This window comes from Bos mutus, chromosome 23, assembly GCF_027580195.1.
Source record: "Bos mutus isolate GX-2022 chromosome 23, NWIPB_WYAK_1.1, whole genome shotgun sequence".
Classification (NCBI taxonomy): domain Eukaryota; kingdom Metazoa; phylum Chordata; class Mammalia; order Artiodactyla; family Bovidae; genus Bos; species Bos mutus.
The window spans coordinates 24,264,301-24,287,400 of NC_091639.1; the positions used below are offsets into that span (position 1 = coordinate 24,264,301).

General features: G+C 46.0%; 1 protein-coding gene across 6 annotated transcripts; it reads left to right on the forward strand.

Moving 5' to 3' along the window:
* The first annotated feature begins 83 nt into the window (after window positions 1–83).
* Window positions 84–22,822, forward strand: SIRT3 (sirtuin 3). 6 transcript variants are annotated; one of them, XM_005910450.2, is made up of 7 exons: window positions 84–217; window positions 6,842–7,030; window positions 7,120–7,352; window positions 9,863–9,963; window positions 19,293–19,454; window positions 20,615–20,824; window positions 22,319–22,822. In XM_005910450.2, exons 1-7 carry the CDS (start codon window positions 135–137, stop codon window positions 22,340–22,342), a joined length of 1,002 nt encoding a protein of 333 aa, XP_005910512.1. In that variant the 5' UTR covers window positions 84–134; the 3' UTR covers window positions 22,343–22,822. The 6 variants fall into 6 exon arrangements, with proteins under 6 accessions (XP_005910512.1, XP_014338692.1, XP_070217346.1 ...); XM_070361245.1 differs by having other exon boundaries at window positions 90–189; XM_014483205.2 differs by having other exon boundaries at window positions 106–172.
* The last annotated feature ends 278 nt before the right edge of the window (window positions 22,823–23,100 follow it).

The following is a 23,100-nucleotide window of genomic DNA, read 5'->3' on the forward strand; positions in this document are numbered from 1 at the left end:
GGGGCGGGCGCGCTCGCGGGGGCGGGGCGCGCTCGCGGGGGGCGGGGCGCGCTCGCGGGGGGCGGGGCGCGCTCGCGGGGGGCGGGGCGCGCACGAGACCCCTGGGCACCTGACATTGCGCACTGCGGAGAAGCATGGCGTTGTTTCCTCGTTCAGCTGTTCCAGCCCTCAGGTTCTGGGGCTTGCGAGGTGCGCGGGCGTGGACCCGCTGGCCTCGGTTCGTTCCGGGCGGGGGCGGCTGCGGTGCCGGGCGGGGCCCAGGGAGGAGACCGACCCCCTCAGGCGAGCAGGGATGTCAGGCCCCCCTGTGTGGTCAGCGGGACGATTGGAGAACCTGAAAATGGCGAGTCACGGCTCAGGCGGCTCTGAAGGGCGTTCTGGAGTCCCGGACGGCAACGGTTTCTCGTTTCTTCCCAGGGGTATTTTGGACGTGTGTAAACAACACTTAATGTTCATTCTTGACATCCGGACCCCGTTTTAGTTAGATTCTGTTCTGTACCTTTTTTTTTTTTTCCCACTTAACGTGTTTTGGGGTTACTTCCATTCTAAACCTAAATGCTTTCTCAGTCTTTTATGCTAATCTGTAGAATTCCATTCTTTGGACGTTTCATACTTAATTTAACCAGTCTCGTGTTGAAAATGTTTCTAATCTTTAGTTACTACAAATAGTGCTGTGTTGAATAACCTTGTTCGTACTCCACCTTTTGGATAAATCTCTAGTAGTGGAACTCCTGTGTCTACATTTTATTGCCCCACATAAACGTCGTGCAATTAATACTCCCACCAGCATATGTTCATACCCTTCCTCAGGTTCATACACAGGAATTGCACATTTTGAATCCTTGTCTAGAAATCGGACGTACAAGTGGAAAAATCTTAAGACCATAGTTGTTAATCACAGTTGTTAGGAAACTAACTTCATGCCCAATAATGGACAAGTATTTCAGTAAATAGTGGTACATTCACTTAATGCCTTCTTACACAACTACCAAAAATACTGAAGAGTTTTAATAAAGAGATACCAAGGAGGAGTCTTTCTTTCATCCAAGAAACTTATCATCTACCAGACTGTTCCAGGTGCAGTGATGGAGCAGGGGTCAAATTGTTGCCTCCATGGAGCTTATTTCAGTTTCAGAATCTGCAGGCAGTTGTGTGGTTGGGGCATGGCTAAATAGTGACCTTATCAATCAGTAAATCCTTGCCACCACTTGCAGCCCAAACTGGAGGCATGAAGGTACCTGAGAAGAGCAGTTTGCTTGCATAGGCTGTCTACAATTTGAAATTTCTGCCCTTTGAGCTTGTATCTTAGGGGCTCCTGTTTGAAGGTGTCCTTTGTCTCCATTTCCCAAGCAGCATCTGTGCTTGCTCCTCAGCTTACCCCTACTCTCAGTAGATCTCATTCCATGGAGCATTTACTTTAAGTCATACACCTTCAGTATTTTCTAGACGTTTGGTTAAATTCAGTCCATGTGTTTTTCAGTGGCGGACATTTTACTTGTGTAAATGAGAAGTACACATTAAGTACCCTAAGTGATACCTTGCACTCAACTAGGCACTCAACAATGGGTTTTATTTCAATACCAGCGAGCAACTTTTGAGTTTTCCACAGACACCAACCGGATGTCAAATGTAACTGAACTCTGACTCCGTCAGCCTGGAGACAGCACCAGGTTCCGCAGGTTAGGGGCTCAGTCCCATAGGACGGACATCGCTTCAGCCACTGACCCAGGTCCACTTGTGCTTCTGACCCACTGACTACAGGTCGGAGCTTCCTGTGACCCCTCCTCTGATGTGATTAATTTGCTAGAGCCGCTCACAGAGTTCAAGAAACCGGTGTACTTAGTAGATTGCTAGTTTATTATAAAGGATATTAAAAAGTATGAATGAACAAGCCAATAAAGAGATACCCAGGCTGAGGTTTGGGAGAGTTCCAAATGCAGGAGCCTCTGTCCCTGTGGAGTTTGGGGCCTGGCACGTGGAAGCTTTCTGAACCTCTTGTTTTTGGGTTTTCATGGAGATTCCAACTCTCTAATTGTGGTTGGTTTCCCTGGCAACCATACCCCATCCTTAGGGGATTTCCAATAATCACCTCATTAACATAAACTCAGCCTAGTTGTAAGAGGCTTGTTATGAATAACAGGACACTTATTTCACTTCATAGCTCTGAAGGGATTTCAGGGCCTGAGGCCAAAAGACCAAATACTGTAACAAAAGGTGTTCCCATTGCTCTTAGGAAATTCTAAGGGTTCTGGGACTAAGACTGAAAATATATATTGTTAGATATAGTCAAAGCTATGGTTTTTCCAGTAGTCATATATGGATGTGAGAGTTGGACTATAACGAAAGCTGAGCGCCGAAGAATTGATGCTTTTGAACTGTTTGGAGAAGATTCTTGAGCATCCCTTGGACTGCAAAGCGATCCAAAGAGTCAATCCTGAAGGAAGTCAGTCCTGAATATTCATTGGAAGGACTGATGCTGAAGCTGAAACTCCAATACTTTGGCCACCTGATGTGAAGAACTGACTCACTGGAAAAGACTGAGGCTGGGAAATATTGAAGGCAGGAGTAGAAGGGGGTGACAGAGGATGAGATGGTTGGATGGGGTCACTGACTTGATGGACATGAGTTTGAGCAAGCCTTGGGAGTCGGTGATGGACCGGGAAGCCTGGCGTGCTGCAGTCCATGGGGTTGCAAAGAGACACAACTGAGCGGCTGAACTGAGCTGAATAGATATATATAATTCTAAATCACAGTATCACAACTTTCCTCTGATTCCTTTTGTATTCCCCATAATTTGCATTTGGAAGGAGCACAGAAATGTTTGGTTGAGGACCTTAGGTGAACAGATGTTCTTGACGCCATGTGAAGTGGACATTTAATAGCTGTGGTTGTAGCCAGAGCCATCTTTTCCCTTCCTAACTATGGTTTTCACTGGAAACCCCCCTTCGGAGATTTCATTGATGTACACTCAGGAGAGCTGCCTTGTCTGGTGCTTTTATGGAAGACTTGGGTGGAGGAGAACTTTCCTCAGAATCCATGGGCATCTCTGGAAGAGCATGGGGAGGAGTGGGAAAGCATTGTTTCTCTGCTGTATTTCCTGTACTTTCTGCTGGGAGATTTACAGCTGTGGGTTTTTTCAAAAGACTGTTGGAATAAGCTCTGGCTCCCTTGCTTTTGGCTTTGGCAGCCAAGGCTCAGGGTGCTGAGTGACTTAATGAGGCAATAGTGACTAGGGCTCTGACTCTCCTTTTGGTGCCCTCAGCCCTGCCTTCCCTTGCCAGTTCCTCTTTCTCATTACATACTTTTCTGAGGCCTGTTCTTTGGAAAACCAAGATGATGGTTTGCCAGGAGAGGCATCACAAGTGGACTGAGTGGCCAGTGAGCTCCTGAGTTGCACTGTCATTGACTTCAGAGTGGACTGTGCGAGGCAGCTGTGCAGTGTTACTTCAGGAGGGCAGGGGTGACAGGCCCTAAAGTGAAGAAGGGGAGCCAGAGTTGTCACTCTTCAGAGGAGGGCAAAGGTGACTTCTTACTGGGTTGGGCAGTGGCTTTATGAAGGAGTGGCCTTGGCTCTGGGAGATTCTAGACATGCTGAGGGGTAAAAAGGTCTTTTCAGGTAAAGGAGCTGGGTTTAGAGTGAGTACAAACCAGGAAAAGAGAGGTCTATGAGAGGGAGTAGCGGGCCTGAAACTGTCACTGGGGTGGGGTGTGTGGTGCTAAGATGCTCTGGCGCTGTGGGGTCCGAGGGCATCAGGGAGAACCTCAGCAGCAGGGTGTGAGCAGGTGAGTGTGCAGATTGTGCAGGAGCGAAAGGAAAACCAGAGACAACGGGCAAACAAAGTGAGCTAGGACCACACTCCTGGAAGATAAGCTCTGGATTGTCCTGGCCTGTATCTGAAGATACGCTTTTAGGGTGCTTATTTCTTACCTGTATCACAAATGATAAAATAAATACTCTCTTTCCTCTTTTTGTGTCTGTATTCACTTTAGATTTATCAATCATTTGGGGTGGGTTTTCGTTTCAGTTTGTTTAATCTCTTCCTGTCAGGGTGGAGGGGTCTATACTGAGGGCCGAAGTCCTAGCTGTGGGACATCAGGGCCTTCTGGAAGATGGGCGTGGTGGCTGCCAGCCTTGGGGTGAGAGGCAGATGCTCTGTGGAGTGGGGCTGGCCGTCTTGAACTCTGGACAGGTTGCCAACATGCTACCAGCAGGTGATGAAGTTGTGTAGCTCAGGTAGATGCCAAATGAGGCCCTGAGAGCAGATCAGGCAGTCTGGCGCCTTCAGGCCCGCACTGGGCTCTGCCTGTGCGCCCTGCGGCTGCAGACTTGCCTCAGGTGGACGTGTCCAGGTGCTGCGCCTGTTGTGCAGCTTGTGTTGTCTCTGTCGTCTTTCTGGTGCTTCCTGGTTGTGGAGCCTCTTAGTCCTGATGCCTCTCCGAAGCCTGTGGCATCTTTATTGTGTGTTTTGCTCTTTTTCTCTTGTGGAAGACTATCTCATACTCCAAACAGTTAGTATTGTGAGTGTCTCAGCTCCTGGCTTCTGCAGATGACCTGAGACTCCTGGAGTTTTGCAGGGTAACCCCCAGCTCCAGTCGGCTCTTGCCTTGCCTGGGTTGTTTCATATGTTTGGCTGCTATAAAAAATGAGCAGCCTTCTGAATGGCTGCGAACATAGAAGATGGAGGCTCTGCAGCTGTTTGAATCCCTCGGTGTCAGGATATGAGTGTTTCTTTTTGGAATGGTGTCTTGAACCTACTTAATTAACATTCTGTTAATATTTGGCAAAGATGGGTACAGTAAAGGACAGAAATGGTATGGACCTAACAGAAGCAGAAGATATTAAGAAGCGGTGGCAAGAATACACAGAAGAACTATACAAAAAAGAGCTTCATGACCCAGATAACCACGATGGTGTGATCACTCACCTAGAGCCAGACATCCTGGAAGGTGAAGTCAAGTGGGCCTTAGAAAGCATCACTACGAACAAAGCTAGTGGTAGGCGATGGAATTCCAATGGAACTATTTCAAATCCTAAAAGATGATGCTGTGAAAGTGCTTCACTCAAAATACCAGCAAATTTGGAAAACTCAGCAGTGGCCACAGGACTGGAAAAGGTCAGTTTTCATTCCAATCCCAAAGAAAAGCAACGCCAAAGAATGTTCAAACTACCGCAGAATTGCACTCATCTCACATGCTAGCAAAGGGATGCTCAAAATTCTCCAAGCCAGGCTTCAACAGTACATGAAATGTGAACTTCCATATGTTCAAGCTGGATTTAGAGAAGGCAGAGGAACCAGAGATCAAACTGGTTTGATCATCATCAAAAAAGCAAGAGAGTTCCAGGAAAACATTTACTTCTACTTTATTGACTATGCCAAAGCCTTTGACTGTGTGGATCACAGCAAACTTGTAGAAAATTCTTAAAGAAATGGAAATACCAGACCCACCTTACCTGCCTCCTGAGAAATCTGTATGCAGGTCAAGAAGCAACAGTTAGAACTGGACATGGAACAACAGACTGGTTCCAAATTGGGAAAGGAGTACGACAAGGCTGTATATTGTCACCCTGCTTATTTAACTTATGTGCAGAGTACATCATGTGAAATGCCAGGCTGGATGAAACTCTAGCTGGAATCAAGATTGCCAGGAGGAATATCAAGAACCTCAGATATGCAGATGATACCACCCTTATGACAGAAAGGGAAGAAGAAATAAACAGCCTCTTGATGAAAGTGAAAGAGGAGAGTGAAAAAGTTGGCTTAAAGCTCAATATTCAGAAAACGAAGATCATGGCGTCTGGTCCCATCACTTCATAGCAAATAGATGGGGAAACAATGGAAACAGTGAGAGACTTTATCTTTTTTGGGGCTCCAAAATCACTTCAGATTGTGACTGCAGCCATGAAATTAAAAGACATTTGTTCCTTGGAAGAAAAGCTATGACCAACCTAGACAGCATATTAAAAAGCAGAGATGTTACTTTGCCGACAAAGGTCTGTTTAGTCAAAGCTATGGTTTTTCCAGTAGTCATGTTTGGATGTGAGAGTTGAACTATAAAGAAAGCTAAGTGCCAAAGAATTGATGCTTTTGAACTGTGGTGTTGGAGAAGACTCTTGAGAGTCCCTTGGACTGCAAAGAGATCCAGCCAGTTCAATCCTAAAGGAAATCAGTCCTGAATATTCATTGGAAGGACTGATGCTGTAGCTGAAACTCCAATACTATGGCCACCTGATGCGAAGAACTGACTCATTGGAAAAGACCCTGATGCTGGGAAAGATTGAAGGCGGGAGGGGAAGGGGATGACAGGGGATGAGATGGTTGAATGGCATCACCGACTCAATGGACATGAGTTTGAGCAAGCTCCAGGAGTTGGTGATGGACAGGGAAGCCTGGCGTGCTGAAGTCAGTGGGGTCACAAAAAATCGGATGTGGCTAAGTGACTGAACTGAATATTTGGCGTAAAGTCTGAGATGTTTAATTTGCTTTAAATGTCACTGAGTATTTGTCACATCCTTTCTATGTTAGGGTGTATGGCTCTGCAGAGAGCATCCCCAGATGTCTTGGCTCTAGCTTGAGCCTTCACTAGCTTTTGATAACAGGAATTGTGAAATGATACTTTTCTGAATTGCACAGTTCCCATTAACCTGAAATTTTTGCTCCCAAATAGATCTTGATTTCAGAGTTTCTGTTTTATCCCACGATAAGAAAGATGGTCGTTTGTGGGGTGGGAAGGAAGTGTAGTCATTCTTAGTGGTGGGGTTGGTGGAAGGCAGACATTGCTCATTCTTGCCGGCATCAGCTCGATTATCATCGGTTACCTGGCTGCTCTCCTTTTCTATCAGTATTCCAGGTGGAGGATGGTCCATATCTTGTTTTGCTGGTGCCTCAAGTGACACTGGAGGGGGAGGCCACAGTCAGAAGAAGTTTCTCCTGCAGGACATCGCTGAGCTGATTAAGACCAGAGCCTGCCAGAAGGTGGTGGTCATGGTGGGGGCCGGCATCAGCACACCCAGCGGCATCCCAGACTTCAGGTGCCTTGCACTCCCAGAGCTCGTCCCACAGCTCCCTCCACTCCCTGCTCTCTCTTGAATGGCTCAGAGCCTCTCGCTTCTCTCTGCAGGTCTCCAGGGGTTGGCTACTACAGCATCCTCCAGCAGTACAAGCTCCCCTACCCTGAGGCCATTTTTGAGCTCTCCTTTTTCTTTCATGACCCCAAGCCATTTTTCACTTTCGCCAAGAAGCTGTACCCTGGGAACTATAGGCCCAATGCTACTCACTACTTCCTCCGATTGCTACACGAGAAGGGGCTGCTTCTGCGGCTCTACACCCAGAACATCGACGGGCTCGAGAGAGGTGAGCCTTGCTCCTGTTCCACACCTTTTCGCTCCCGCAGGGAAGGCTCAGGTGCCTGTTTCTAGGTAGGGCTGAGGCCTAGTTCTTATTCCCCATCCTTGTGGCTGATTTTGACCCAAGAAGTTTTGCCATCATCTCCAGCAAAAATGTCCTCTTTGTGTTTTAAGTATCACTGTTAGGACCTCATTGGTGGACCCACTTTCTAGGTCGTGAGTTTGGGATAGAGCTAAAGTTGACATTGGGAGCTTCTGGTTTTGTTGATCTGATGGTTTTCTTTTTTCAAGTTTTCATTATGGAATTTTTTAAGCACACAGTGAGATGTATGTGATGAATGCTCATGGCCTCGTTATCTCATCATGGCCAGGCCTGTTTAACCTGTGTCCTACCCCCATCTTCTCTCACCCCTGAGTATTTTGAAGCAAATACTCTTATCATAAATTTAATCTATAAATCCAGCAATGGGTATCTTTAGAAGGTAAAGACTTATAAAACACAACCGTGATATCATTATCACAGAAAGAAGTCACTAACAGTTCCTTAATATCAAATTCAGTGTGGTGATTTCTTGACTGTACCTAGATGGTGGCCACGCGCAGTGACTCGTGGGTCATGCTGACCTCTGGCCGTGCGCCCTGGAGAAGCAGTTGCTGGGCCTTTTCTTTTCTGCAGTTGCTGACAGGCAGCTCTCAGCAAGCCAGTGGCAGCTCAGCCAGGCTACAGATGTGTTGTGAATTGAAAAAAGGAGCTGTCTCAACTCCAGAAAAATGTTTACTTGCTAGAAGGACTCTACAACTTGGAACCGCATAGGCAGTGGGGATGATCTCTTTCCTGGAAATGCAGCAGCGCAGGCTTGTGGGAAGTGGGAGTGTGCGGCTGTGACCTTCACATGTGTAGAGTGGGGACGGTGGGGACATGGCAGCAAGAACCAGGTCTTCATACCAGTGGCCTTCCAAAGCTCATGGTGGTAACAGAACTTGCACGATAAGTCACCTTTTGTTTGTTTTTCCACAGGTTTTTGGAAATGTATTTATATTAGCAGTATTTTCTTACTCTTGGTGTCTGTAGCATAGAAAATGTTTTTCTTGGTTGGGTGTAATTTGATCTAGACTTACATCAAATGTTTTTCTACTGCGTTTTCACAGGCTTTTTTTTGCTATTCATTAATTAAAAAAAAGTCCATACATTAACATGAATCAGCCATAGGTATATATGCGTCTGCTCCCTCTTGAGCCTCCCTCCCGCCTCCTGCCCCTGTAGGTTGCCACGGACGCCCGGCTGAGCTCCCCGAGTCATACAGGGAGCTATAAGAAGGAATGCGTCTGAGAGCGGGTTCTCACCGGCGGCCCAGTGTACAGTAGTGGCGTGTGTGTTTCCATGCCGCTCTCTCCATCTGTCCCATCCTCTCCTCCTCACCCTGTGTCCCTAAGTCTGTTCTTTATGTCTGCATCTCCACTGCTGCCCTGTAAATAGGTTCATCAGGACCATCGTTCTGGATTCCATATACATGCATTAATATACGATATTTGTTTTTCTGATTTACTTCACTGTATAATAGGCTCTAGGTCCATCCACCTCGTTAGCACTGACTCCAACACATCCCTTGTTATAGCTAGTACTCCACTGTCTGCATGTACCACAGCTGCTTTATCCACTCGTCTGTCGATGGGCATCTGGGTTGCTTCTGTGTCCTAGCTATTTGTAGATGGTGGTGCAGTGAACATTGAGGTACTTGTGTCTTTTCAGTTATAGTTTCTCAGAGTTTATGCCCAGTAGTGGGACTGTTGGGTCATACGGTAGTTTTATTCAGTTTTTTAGGAATCTCCATATTGTTTTCCATAGTGGCTGTATCAATGTACATTCCCACCAACTGTGTAAGAGGGTTCCCTTTCCCCTACATCCTCTCCAGCATTTATTGTTTGTAGATTTTTTTGATGATGGCCATTCTGACTGGTGTGAGGTGGTATCTCATTGTAGTTTTGGTTTGCAGTTTTTTAGTTATGAGTGATGCTGAGTATCTTTTCATGGGCTTCCCTGGTGGCTCAGATGGTGAAGAATCTGCCTGCCATGCAGGAGACTGGGTTTGATCCTTGAGTTGGGACAGTCCCCTGGAGAAGGGAATAGCAGCCCATTCCAGTATTCTTGCCTGGGAAATCCAATGGACAGAGGCTTCTGGTGGGCTATAGTCCATAGGGTTGCAAAAAGTACCAGACACAACTGAGCAACTCACACACACACACACACACACACACACACACACACTTACGAGCTATGTTGATAATTTTTTCCACGTGCTGTTAGACAGACTTTGTTTTAACTGTGATTTGGCTCCTTGTCAGAACCTCGTCACGGAGCTTATTCTGACCAGCGGGCTTTTGTCTGTGGGCTATAGAGCTAAGGCTTCCACGGAGGGCTGAGGCTTCTCCTGGGGCCTGCCACGCCCAGAGGTGACACTGAGGGGCTTGCGTCCCCGCCCCAGAGGCAGCAGCACTTACCTTCAGTTTGAATTTCAGCATCTGGCATCCCTGACTCAAAGCTCGTTGAAGCTCATGGATCCCTTGCCTCTGCCACCTGCACCGTCTGCCGAAGACCCTACCCAGGGGAGGACTTCTGGGTAAGTTGTCACAGAGACTTCTTTTCCTCTGCACTTCTCACTGGGAGTAACCTTGAGAAGTGGTATTTTATAAGCATTGTGTTGGAAGGACAACAGAACAGTAATACTATGAAAATGATTTTCTTAAATTTTAAAATAAAAAATCAATATTTACTTGTCAAAATTAAGGCAGTACAGACAACAAGGATTTACTGTACAGCACAGGGAACTATATTCAGTATCTTTGATAACCTATAAGGGAAAAGAATAAAAAGAATATACACACATATGTGTGTATAGTTGAATCACTTTGCTATCAGCTGTACTTCAGTTATTTTTTAATGTGCAAGTCCTAACTCCCAGTATCTATAAATACAAACTTATTGGGCCATAGGATATTTGTAGATTAAAAAAAAATTAAGCAAATACAAAATATGTAGGGAAAAGTGAATCTGCCTTCTGACAGTTCCTGTAGCCCATTGGATATGTGTGTGTATATATAAACATTCATGCACATTTCTGTGTACCTACACCCACACACAATTAGTTTTTTCCATTAATGGGATAACTAATATTCACATTGCTTTGTCCCTGAGCAAAATTTCATAGATACCCTGTGTCAGTAACTACAGCTCCGCTTACTGTTTTTGGTTAACTATAGAGCGTTGCTATTGTTCATTTGCTATGTGGTGTCTGACTCTTTGTGATACCGTGGACTGCAGCACGCCAGGATTCCCTGTCCTTCACTATCTCCCAGAGTTGGCTCAAACTCATGTCCCTTGAGTCACTGATGCCATCCAACCATCTCATCCTCTGTTGCCCCTTCGCTTCCTGCCCTCAATCTTTCCTTGCCTCAGGGTCTTTTCCAATGAGTCAGTTCTTTGCATCAGGTGGCCAAAGTATTAGAGCTTCAGCTTAGCATCAGACCTTCCAATGAGTATTCAGGGTTGATCTCCTTTAGGATTGACTGGTTTGATCTCCTTGCTGTCCAAGGGACGCACAAGAGTCTTGTCTAGCACCACAGTTTGAAAGCATCAATTCCTCAGAGCTCAGCCTTTTCTATGGTCCAACTCTCACATCTGTACATGACTACTGGAAAAACCATAGCTTTGACTATATGGACTTTTGTTGGCAAAGTGATGTCTCTGCTTTCTAATACGCTGTTTAGGTTTTTCATAGCTTTTCTTCCAAGGACCAAGTGTCTTTTAATTTCATGGCTGCAGTCACCATCCACAGTGATTTTTGAGCTCAAGAAAAAAAAGTCTGTCACTGTTCCGTTTTTTTCCCCATCTATTTGCCGTGAAGTGATGGGACTAGATGCCATGATCTTAGTTTTCTGAATGTTGAGTTTTAAGCCAGCTTTTTCACAATACAGAGCCTTGATGTACTCCTTTCCCAATTTTGAACCAGTCCATTGTTTCATGTATGGTTCAAACTGTTGCTTCTTGACCTGCAAACAGGTTTCTCAGGAGGCAAGTAAGGTGGTCTGATATCCCCATCTCTTTAAGAATTTTCCACAGTTTGTTGTGATCCATACAGTCAAAGGCTTTAGTGTGGTCAGTTAAACAGAAGTAGATGTTTTTCTGGAATTACCTTGATTTCTCTGTGATACAACGGATATTAGCAATTTGATCTCTGGTTCCTTTGCCTTTTCTAAATCCAGCTTATACATCTGGAATTTCTCTGTTCACGTATTATTGCAGCCTAACTTGAAGGATTTTGAGCATTACTTTGCTGGCATGTGAAATGAGCGCAATTGTATGTTAATTTGAGCATTCTTTGGCAAAGCATTTCTTTGGGATTGGAATGAAAACTTAATCTTTTCCAGTCCTGTTGCCACTGCTGAGTTTTCTAGATCTTCTGGCATATTGAGTCTGGCTAATGTTTTGTCAATTTTGTTTATCTTCTCAAAGAACCGGCTTTTAGTTTTATTAATCTTTACTATTTTTTTCTTTCATTTTTTTCATTTATATGATTTATTTCCATACTAATTTTTTTTTGTTCTTCTTTTTTTGAGTTGTTTTAGGTGTAATGTTAGGCTATCTATTCGATGTTTTTCTTGTTTTTTAGAGGTAGGATTGTATTGCTACAGACTTCTCTCTTAGAACTGCTTTTGCTGCATCCCGTAGGCTTTGAGTTGTTGTGTTTTCATTGTCATTTGTTTTCAGAAATTTTTTGATTTCCCTTTTGATTTCTTCAGTAACCTGTTGCTTATTTAGAGATGTGTTGTTTAATCTCCAAGTGTTTCTTACAGTTTTTTTCTTGTAATTGATATCTAGTCTCATGGCATTGTGGTCGGAGAAGATGCTTGATACGATTTCAATTTTCTTAAATTTACTGAGATTTGATTTGTGACCCAAGATATGGTCTGTCCTGGAGAATGTTCCATGTCCACATGAGAAGAAGGTGTATTCTTCTGCATTTGGATGGAGTGTCTTGAGGAGATCAATGAGATCCATCTCATCTAATGTATCCTTTAAGACTCATGGTTCCTTATTAGTTTTCTGTTTTGATGATGTGTCCACTGGTGTGAGCGGGGTGGTAAAGTCTCCTGCTTTCGGTTTCTGCCTTTACGTCTGTTGGTGTTTGTCTTACGTAGTGCGGTGCTCCTGTGTTGGGTGCAGAGGTATTTACAGTTGTTATGTCTTCCTCTTGGGTCGATCCCTTGATCATTATGCAGTGTCCTTCCTTATCTCTTGTAATACACTTTATTTTAAGGTCTGTTTTATCTAATATGAGGATTGCTCCTCCAGCTTTCTTTTGCTTCCCATTTGTGTGGAATATATTTTTCCATCCTCTCCCTTTCAGTCTCTGTGTGTCTTCAGGTCTGAAGTGGGTTTCTTGGAGACAGCATATGTATGGGTCTTGTTTTTGTACCCATTCAGCCAGTCTGTGTCTTTTGGTTGGAGCATTTAATCCATTTTCCTTTAAAGTAATTATTGATACGTATGTTCCTATTGCCATTTTCTTAATTGTTTGGGGTTGATTTTTATCTTTTTTCTTCTATTTCTTGACTATATAAATCCTTTTAACATTTGTTGTAAAGCTGGTTTGGTGGTACTGAATTCACTTAACTTTTGCTTGTGTGAAAAGCCTTTTATTTCTCCATCAATTTTGAATGAGATCCTCGCCGGGCACAGTGGTCTTGGTTGTTGATGTTTCCCTTTCGGTACTTTAAACATATCCTGCCATCCCTTCTGGCCTGCAGAGTTTCTGCTGAAAGATCAGCTATTAAACATATGGGGTTTCCCTTGTATGTTACTTGTTGCTTTTCCCTTGTTGCTTTTAATGTTCTTTCTTTGAGTTTAGTCTTTGTTAGTTTGATTAGTATGTGTCTTGGTGTGTTTCTCCTTTTGTTTATCCTGTATGGACTCTTTGTGCCTCTTGGACTTGATTGACAATTTTCTCATATCCTTTCTTTTTCTCTTCTTCTTCTGGGACCCCTATAATTTGAATGTTGGTGCATTTGAGATCGTCCCAGAGGTCTCTAAGACTATCCTCAGTTCTTTTCATTCTTTTTACTTTATTCTGCTCTTCAGAAGTTATTTCCACCATTTTATCTTCCGGCTCACTGATTCATTCTTCTGCTTCAGATATTCTGCTATTGGTTCCTTCCAGGGTATGTTTAATTTCAGTAATTGCGTTGTTTGTTCCTGTATGTTTATTCTTTAATTCTTCTAGGTCTTTGTTAATTGACTCTTGCATTTTCTCCATTTTGTTTTCAAGGTTTTTGATCATCTTTGCTATAATTATTCTGAATTCTTTTTCAGGTAGTTTGCCTATTCCCTCTTCATTTATTTGGACTTCTGTGTTTCTAATTTGTTCCTTCATCTGTGTAGTATTTCTCTGACTTTTCATTATTTTCTTTTAACTTATTGTGTTTAAAGTCTCTTTTTCCCAGGCTTCAGTGTTGAATTCTTTCTTCCTTTTGGTTTCTGCCCTCCTAAGGTTGGTCCAGGGGGTTGTGTAAGCTTCCCATAGGGTGAGATATGCGCTGAGTCTTTTCTTTTTGTTGTCTGTTTGTTTTTCCTCTGCTGGGCAAGGCTGAGTGAGGTGGAGTCCTGTCTGCTGATGGCTGGGTTTGTACTTTTGCTTTGTTTGTTGCTTAGATGCGGCGCCCCGCACAGGGCGCTCCTGGTGGTTGGGTGATGCCGGGTCTTATGTTCAGGTGGTTTCCTTTGTGTGAGTTCTCGCTATTTGAAACGCCCTAGGGTTAGTTCTCTGTTAGTCTAGCGTCTTGGAGTCAGTGTTCCACACCAAAGGCTCAGGGCTTGATCTTCAGTGCCGTCTCAGAGAGGGCCTGGATGGAGGAGGACCGGCAGGCCAAAGCCGGGGGCCTGTAACACACAGTCTGGGAGAGTTCCCACGTGGACGCTGGAGGACCTCACACAGCGGCCTGGGCTAAAGGCAGGCAAGCACCGTGTCTCCTGTCCTCTAGACAGTGGTTCATCCAAGTGTGATCGCCAGACCTGCAGCCTTGGGCTCCTGTGAGCACGTGTTGGTGTCCCTGTGCTGTACTTTAGATTCCACATACAAGTGATATCATATGGTATTCAGTTTTCTCTGTCTGACTTCGCTTAGTATTATGATCTCTAGCTCCATCCATGTTGCTGCAAATGGCATTATTTAATTCTTTTTAATGGCTGAGTAATATACCATCGTGTATATATATACCATATCTTTTTAATCTTAGAATGGCTTTTTTTTTTTTAAGTAGAGTAAGGTAGAGTGGAAAATCTTAAATAAAGGTGAAACTGAAATAATGACATGGCACAGAATCCTGTCTTTTTTTAATTGAGATGAATTCACATAACATAAAATTAACCATTTTAAAGTCTACACTTTATTGGTATTTAGTATTTTCACTGTATTGTGCAAACACCACCTCTGTCTACTTCTGGAGTATTTTCATCACCCCCCAGGAAAACCCTGTATCCAGTAATCAGTCAACCTTAATTCCCTCCCTGAACCCAAGCCCTTAGCAACCACAGATCTTTATGATTATTCTTATTATTTTATTGAAGTATAGTCAAACTAGTCAATCCTAAAGGAAATCAACCCTAAATATTCATTGGAAGGACGGATGCTGATGCTGCAACTCCAATATTTTGGCCATCTGATACATGAAGAGCCAACTCATTGGAAAAGACCCTGATGCTGGCAAAGACTGGGGGCAGGAGGAGAAGGGGGCAATGGGCTGAGATGGTTGGATGGCATCATAGACTCAATGAACAGGAGTTTGTGCAAACTCCAGGAGATGGTGAGGGTCAGGGAAGCCTGGCGTGCTGCAGTCCATGGGGTTGCAGAGAGTGGCCACGACTGAGTGACTGAACGACGAATAGCAGTAGCTGGTTGGCAGTGTTGTTAGTTTCAAGTGTACAGCACAGGGATTCAGTTTATACGTGTGGATCCCTTTCAGACTCTTTTCCCATGTAGGTTATCACAGATTATGAGTTCCCTGTGCTATATAGTAGGTCCTTGTTGGTTATCTGTTTTATGTTTTACATTTAGTAGTGTGTATATTTTAAACTCCTGATTAATTCTCCCTACCACAGTTCCTCATTGGTAACCATAAATTTGTTTTTGAAATCTGTGTCTTTTTTTGTTTTGTAAATAAGTTCATTTGTATCATATAAAAAATTGGATTCCATATACGAGGGACACTACCTGATACGTGTCGTCTGACTCAGTATGATAATCTCTAGGTTCATCTATGGTGCTGCAGATATCATTATTATTCTTTTTTAATGGTTGAGTTATATTCCGTTTGTGTGTGTGTGCCACATCTTCTTTATCCATTCCTCTGTCATTGTGTCAGTGTTTCATTTAGGTTGGCGATCATAATTTTGCCTTTTCCAGAACGTCGTAGAGTTGGAATAACACAGTGTGCGGCCTTCTCGTTGACTTCTTTCACTTAGCGTTATGTATTTAAGGTTCCGCCATGTCTTTTCATGGCCTGATCGCTGTTTTTTTTTTTGAGGCTGAGTTGAAAAAGTTGGCTTAAAGCTCAACATTCAGAAAACTAAGATCATGGCATCTGGTCCCATCACTTCATGGCAAATAGATGGGGAAACAGTGGAAACAGTATCAGACTTTATTTTGGGGAGGCTCCAAAATCACTGCAGATGGTGATTGCAGCCATGAAATTAAAAGATGCTTAGTCTTTGGAAGGAACGTTATGACCAACCTAGATAGCATATTTAAAAGCAGAGACATTACTTTGCCAACAGAGGTCCGTCTAGTCAAGGCTATAGTTTTTCCAGTAGTCACGTATGGATGTAAGAGTTGGACGGTGAAGGAAGCTGAGTGCCCAAGAATTGATGCTTTTGAACTGTGGTGTTGGAGAAGACTCTTGAGAGTCCCTTGGACTGCGAGGAGATCCAACCAGTCCATCCTAAAGGAGATCAGTCCTGGGTGTTCATTGGAAGGACTGATGCCGAAGCTGAAACTCCAATACTTTGACCACCTCGTGCAAAGAGTTGACTCATTGGAAAAGACCCTGATGCTGGGAAGGATTGGAGGCAGAAGGAGAAGGGGATGACAGAGGATGAGATGGCTGGATGGGCATCACTGACTTGATGGACATGGGTTGGGGATGGACTCCGGGAGTTGGTGATGGACAGGGAGGCCTGGCGTGCTGTGATTCATGGGGTCGCAAAGAGTCGGACACGACTGAGCGACTGAACTGAACTGAATATTCCATTGTCTGGATGTAACACAGTTTGTTTATCCATTGGCCTACTAAAGGACACCTTGGTTAATTCCAGGTTTGGTAATTATGAGTAAAGTTGTTACAAACATCCACATGCAGGTTTTCTGTGGATGTGTTTTCAGCTCTTTGGGTAAATACCAGGCACTGTGACTGCTGACCCTGTGCTAAGACTGTGTTTAGTCTGTGTCTTCCAAAGTGGCCGCCCCATTTTGCATTTCTAGCCACAGTGAATGTGAGTTCCTGTTGCTCTGCATCAACAACACTTGGTGTTGATTTTTGCCGTTCTTGTAGGTGGATAGTGGTATCTCATTGTTTTAATTTGCAGTTTCCTAGTGACACATAACAGAGAAGGCAATGGCACCCCACTCCAGTACTCTTGCCTGGAAAATCCCATGGATGGAGGAGCCTGGAAGGCTGCAGTCCATGGGGTCGCTGAGGGTCAGACACGACTGAGCGACTTCACTTTCACTTTCATGCATTGGAAAAAGAAATGGCAACCCACTCCAGTGTTCTTGCCTGGAGAACCCCAGGGATGGGGGAGCCTGGTAGGCTGCATTCCATGGGGTCGCTGAGAGTCGGACATGACTGAGCGACTTCACTTTCATGCATTGGAGATGGAAATGGCACCCACTCCAGTGTTCTTGCCTGGAGAACCCAAGGGACGGGGGAGCCTGGTGGGCTGCCGTCTATGGGGTCGCAGAGTCGTATGGGGTCGCAGAGTCGGACATGACTGAGTGACTTAGCAGCAGCAGTAGCAGCAGTGACATATAATGTGGAAGTTGTTTCTTATACTCATTTGCCATCTGTATCTTTTTTGGTGAGGTCTTGGGCCCATTTTTAAATTGAGTTGCCTATTTTCTTATTGCTGAGCTTTAAGAATTCTTTGCATTATCAGATTTGTCTTCTGCAAGTATTCTCTCCTAGTCTGTGACTTCTCTCATCCTCTTGACATTGTCTTTCACAGAGGAGAAGTTTTTCATTTTAATGAAGTCTGATTTACCATGTTTTCCTTTCCGTGATCATCTTTTTCCATATTGTATTGGCTAGTCTGAGTCTCCTGCTTTCTGTATAAACTTGGGAAGCACTTTCGCTCTTCTCTGACTATCTGAGAGCTCCTGTCTGGGGGGTTTCGCGCTTCACTTTGTCTCCATGTTGTTGTTCGGCCCTCAGTTGTGTCTGACTCTTTGTGACCCTTTGGGCTTCTGTAGAGCTTTCTGAATCTGTAGTTTGATATCTTCTTCATTTTTGCTTAAAAAAACCCAAGCCCTCAGTCATGGTAATTCCTCTGGACAGTGGCTGCCCCACGCATGTGGACCTTGTATTCCCTCTTTAGACCCTGGGTTAAAACCTCTGAGATGGGCTCACGCTCTGCCCAGAAGCCTTGGCCACTCTTTTCTGCGTCCTGTCTTGTTCCCCTGGGTGCTGCATTCTGAGTCTTCCTCCTGATCTACTTTCCAGTTGATTGATACACTGTTCTTCCATAGAGGATAAAGCCCCTCCACTGAGCTTTAATTTTCAGTACTGTACATTTTATTACTTCAAGTCCTATCTGGTTCCTTTCCAAATCCACTGCAATACTTTGTATAGCTTTTTATCTCCAACAAGTATTTCAAACCTGTCCTTTAAAAAATTTAAGCATAATACAGTTTTATCTGGATCTGCTAATATCTAAAGTCTTTGAACAGTCTGTTTCTTTTGTCTATTGTTTCTGCTGCTCCTTACTGGGTTCAGCCTGCAAAAACAAATTTGCATTAGCAGTAAAGGTTTACCTTATAAGGCAAGTGTCTTTTCCCTTAGTTTCCTCTTCTGATGTCTAGCCCAAGCATGAACAAGTGTAGCAGGATATGACGACTCACACTGCTCCACCGTGGCCTGCAAGTAGGAGGTCTGTGGATGGTGTTGAGAGTCGTGACTCCAGCCAGTGAGTTCAAGCTGACCTGAATGTCTTCAGGGCTAAGGTCACGTCAGGATCGCTTCAGCTGAAATCAGGGACAAATTTATACAGTCGTTTTCACTGACTAACACCTGTTGTAAGCCAGATACCTACAGAGTGCTGCTGAGGACTATCTAAGTAGTACAGTTGACTTTGAACATGGGTTTGAACTGTGTGGGTCCACTCATACGTGGATTTTTAAGAAAATAACCGTGAACTCTGGGACTATATGATCCACAGCTGATTGAATCACGATACAGAACCACAGATATGGAGGAACCATGTGTACAGAGGGCTTAACCTACATTTTGTGCAGATTTCAGTTGTGCAAAGGGTTGTTGCCCTGGCCCCTGCGTTGTTTGAGGGTCGGCTGGGTTTTCTCACCAGCTGAGTGTCTCTGACAAGCGCTCCTGCAGAGTGCAGAGCATAGTGTTCAGTGTGTCAGATGTCATGTAGTATCCAAGATCTGCTTTCAAATACTGCGACCTCAAAACAAAAAACTTACTGCCATCTCCCCAGACTCTGGGGGCTGTATGAGATAAAGCTGGCAGTGTTAATAGCTGAAGCCGGGTTCTCCATACACAGGGCCTCACTGTGCTACCGTCTCGCTGTTGGGACTGTCTGACGCGTCCTCAGTGAGAAGTTGGTTTTCCCTTTTCAAGTGTGCCGTGTGGCTCCCTTGGCCCACTCTCTCCGTGTCACCAGGCCGACGTGATGGTGGACAGGGTCCCCCGCTGCCCCGTCTGCTCTGGCGTCACGAAGCCTGACATCGTGTTCTTCGGGGAGCCGCTGCCTGCTAGGTTCCTGCTGCATCTGGCTGACTTCCCCATGGCAGACCTGCTGCTCATCCTTGGGACCTCCCTGGAGGTTTGTCAGCAGGCCTAATGGTGCACAGATGTGTGGGGAGGAGGCTAGCGAGACAAGGCAGAGGAAGTGAGGGCTGGTGGGACACTCTGGGGCCCTACCTTTGGAATATGAGTGGATTCATCATGTGAGGAAGCAGTGGTGTTCCAGGCCGAGAGAGCAGCAGTCTGCGTGGGAGGACGGGGGGAAGGAAGGTGTCCAGAGTGTGGGTGGGCACGACGCGTGAGGGCAAAGATGTCAGGCAGGAGCAGGCTTCCAAGGTCACATCTATCACAGAGACCGATTTTCTGTAGAAGCAGTGAAACCAGGGGTGTATCTGGTCATCCTTGAGATCAGAGAGATCTGGGAACAGGATGAATTGAGCACATGTCCAGGAGGCTGAGCATAGTCACACTTGGGGACTGTGCGAGATGGCAGGGGGAGGAGGGCTGGACTTCGAGCCTGGCGTCTCGAGGACTTTAAGAGGGAGGTGTCTGTCTCACCTGTGGGAGGTCAGGGCCTTTGCTGAGGAGTCTGGATTGGGGTTGCTGAATTCAGTTCTGCACATGCGTTTGAGGTGCTTGGGAGATGCATCTGGACTGGACGTTCAGGAAACTTCTAAAGGCTGTGATGAGACCCTGAAGGCACTGTGCCTGACTGGATTCAGGCACTACGGGGGCAGAGGGGCCAGAGAGACCTGTGCCCAGGCCTCCAACCAGCTAGAGACCCAGAGCTGTGTGTGTTTTCCCTGAGTTTGCCAGGCCCTGTTGTAGCGGGTGCCTCGGGAGCCCCTCAGTGGCGGTCCCTCTGAGGGTCGGGCACTTGCCCTCAGGGAGCAGGAACAGATAGATGGGCTGTCATGTCCCTGGTGAGCCGGGAGAAGACACTGCATGGACGGGGAGGGCAGGTGAGATGGTGTGGGTGAACTTCAGCAGGGAGACTGCAGGAGCCAGGAGAGCAAGGGGCGTGGATGAGAGGCAGGCTCCGGGGAGGGGGAGACGCAAGGCTGCTGAGACCAAGCAGCAGGAGCGCTAGCGCAGAAGTGAAGCGGTGCCGGGTTTTCTCCGTATCCACGGTCTCACCTTGGTCAGGCAGTACCTCTAGGGCCTCAGGGACTGTGGCACAAAGGTCCTGAGGGCCTGGGAAAGTGGGCACCCGCTCCTCATGTTTGGGCAATTTTTCAGGTGGAACCTTTTGCCAGCTTGTCCGATGCTGTGCGGAGCTCGGTGCCCCGACTGCTCATCAACCGGGACTTGGTGGGGTCCTTGGCTAGGAATCCTCGGGGCAGGGACGTGGCCCAGCTGGGGGATGTGGTCCATGGTGTGAAAAGGCTGGTGGAGCTTCTCGGCTGGACAGACGACATCCAGGACCTCATCCAGAGGGAAACTGGAAAGGTATGGCCTGCTGCACGGTCACAGGAGGGGTCTCTTCTGCTCCGGGGTCTGGTTGACCTCGAGCAGAGCCCTGTTTGGCTAACACTGTCGCAGTAACAGGAAATGTTGCTGTTAACTCCACACCAGGCACCTCCGGGCCGTCTGTGTGCTTATTACTGGGGTGCTCTGATTCTTATTCCCGCCATTTAGACATGCAGAAACTGCCACCTCGTGCCTGCTCTGAGGGCCGATGAGGGTCCAGGCCCACGGGGCTGTCGTTCTACAATCATCACACTTCAGCTCTTTGTACCCTAAGCTGAAGGAGCACCACACAGCTTCAGGCTAAGATGTGGTTCTCAAGTTCTCTGAACCAGTATGGGATGATGCTTTTAGGACAGTGTGAGAGCCATTGACTTATCTACTGGCGGTAGTAAGCCAGAGCCTTCATTGCTCTAGATATCAAACCTCCTACAAGTGAAGTTTCCCATGAGAATCAGTTGGCACGCATAGCCTTCACGTGAGGGGTTATTTTCTACAGGGGCAGCATTACACGTTGAAGCCCGTCTCTCAAGAGGATTGTTCACGATTACAGCCGGGTGTAGCACTGCCCCAGGTGGACCTCACCAGAGCGCTCACGGCTTCGTCTCGGGAAACCTCCCTGCCTTTGGCTGTGCCCTGCCTCAGGGCTTCAGCGCCACGGGTCGGCCCTTTCATCTCCACTGGCAAAAGCCCCCAGCCTCTGGCTATAATAGGCTATTTTCTTACCAGTTTGGACCAAAGTGAGCATATGAGGCTTTCTAAGGCTATGAGAACTTGCAGTATATGTTTTCATGGAGTTAGACATCATTGCCCCTCAATCCAGAGTCTGGCTCTTAAGGATTAGCTAAAGGGTGGTGTCACTTCTCAGTTCATTGGAGGAAATAAAGACCATCGTGTCTGTCACACTGCTGTATCACCTAGTAAAGTCCAGCTAACACGACGCTTTCACTTTGTCTCCAGAGGAACAGTAGCAGATGCCTCACTCACAGGGGAGTAGAGGCCTCGGTCATATCCACTTGGCAGCTTACACAGGAGCCTTTCCTTACCTAGGGACTGACTTCCTCCTTTCATATAGTCACAAGTCAAGTAGTCGCTATGGGCTTTTGGAATTAGTCCTAAAGGATTTGACCTGAGCCATTTTCTAGTTCCAGAGAAATTTGTGTACTGTTATGATTTTAGGGGTTTATTTTAAAAGAGTTGCTGCCCAAGAGTAAACACTAAGGGGTGAATGGAAGTGAAAGGTGGATCTCTTCCAAATAGTGAATGTTCTTGAGCACGTGTGCCTCAGTATGTCTGTACTGGTTACTTAAGCAAAGCCCTACTAGCCGCCCAGTTTTGCCCAGCCCTGCTTGGCATCATCTTAACTTGGCTGCATAGCATTTGCAGACAGAAAAGCTTCCGTTTCACGGAACTTTGATTCCAGGCCCTCGCACGTGCCCAGTGTTTTCAGTAACCGACGTCCTCTTTGTGTTCCAGTTTGATGGCTGGGACAGACTGTGAGGAACGCCTCTCACACCAGAGGTTACTTGGGAGTCACCGCCCATTTCTGATGAAGATTTCTGCTTGAAGAAGAGCTCGGGCACGTTTACAAATTGTGGCTGAACCAGGACACGCAACCTGAGGCTGCCCCTGGAGTGTCTTCCCGGGTTGTAACCCCGTGCACTCAGGGCCACTCGCCACAGATTGACGGCGCTGCCTGGGCTGACGTTGCTGTTTAACTCTTCACGCTGCTGAAGCTCTCAATGTCAGAAGCTTTCTCCTGATGGCGAATCTCTTGAATCAGACTGCCTAGAACCCCAAGTTGGGATCCATGTGAAGGGCAGGATCAACATCTGTCCACTGGGGTGAGCAGCTGCAGCCGCCTTCTGGGAGTGGGTCTGGGTCCCAGGTAACGCGCTAGTCTTCTGGCCTCTTTAGTAGGCTTATTTTTAGTCTGTCCTTCTTTTCCGGCATGAAATAAATTTTAATGTAGAAACTGGGCATCCCTTCATTTTTGTCACCTAAACGGGACAGGAATGTGGAAACTTCGAGGTGTGGGTGTTTCTCCTCTACTGCCTGAGGACTGAGAACATCTGTCCCTGAATTCATCCACAGGCCCTTCAGAGCACCCCACACACCCTTGTCCCTGATGCCTTTCACGTCAACCCCAGAAACTCACCTGTCTCAGACCATTCTAGCAGCCTTCCCGCCCAGCCAGGCCTTTTTGCATTAATGCTGCTTGAATTAACCTCTAAGACAGAAGGCATCGCTCACTTGTT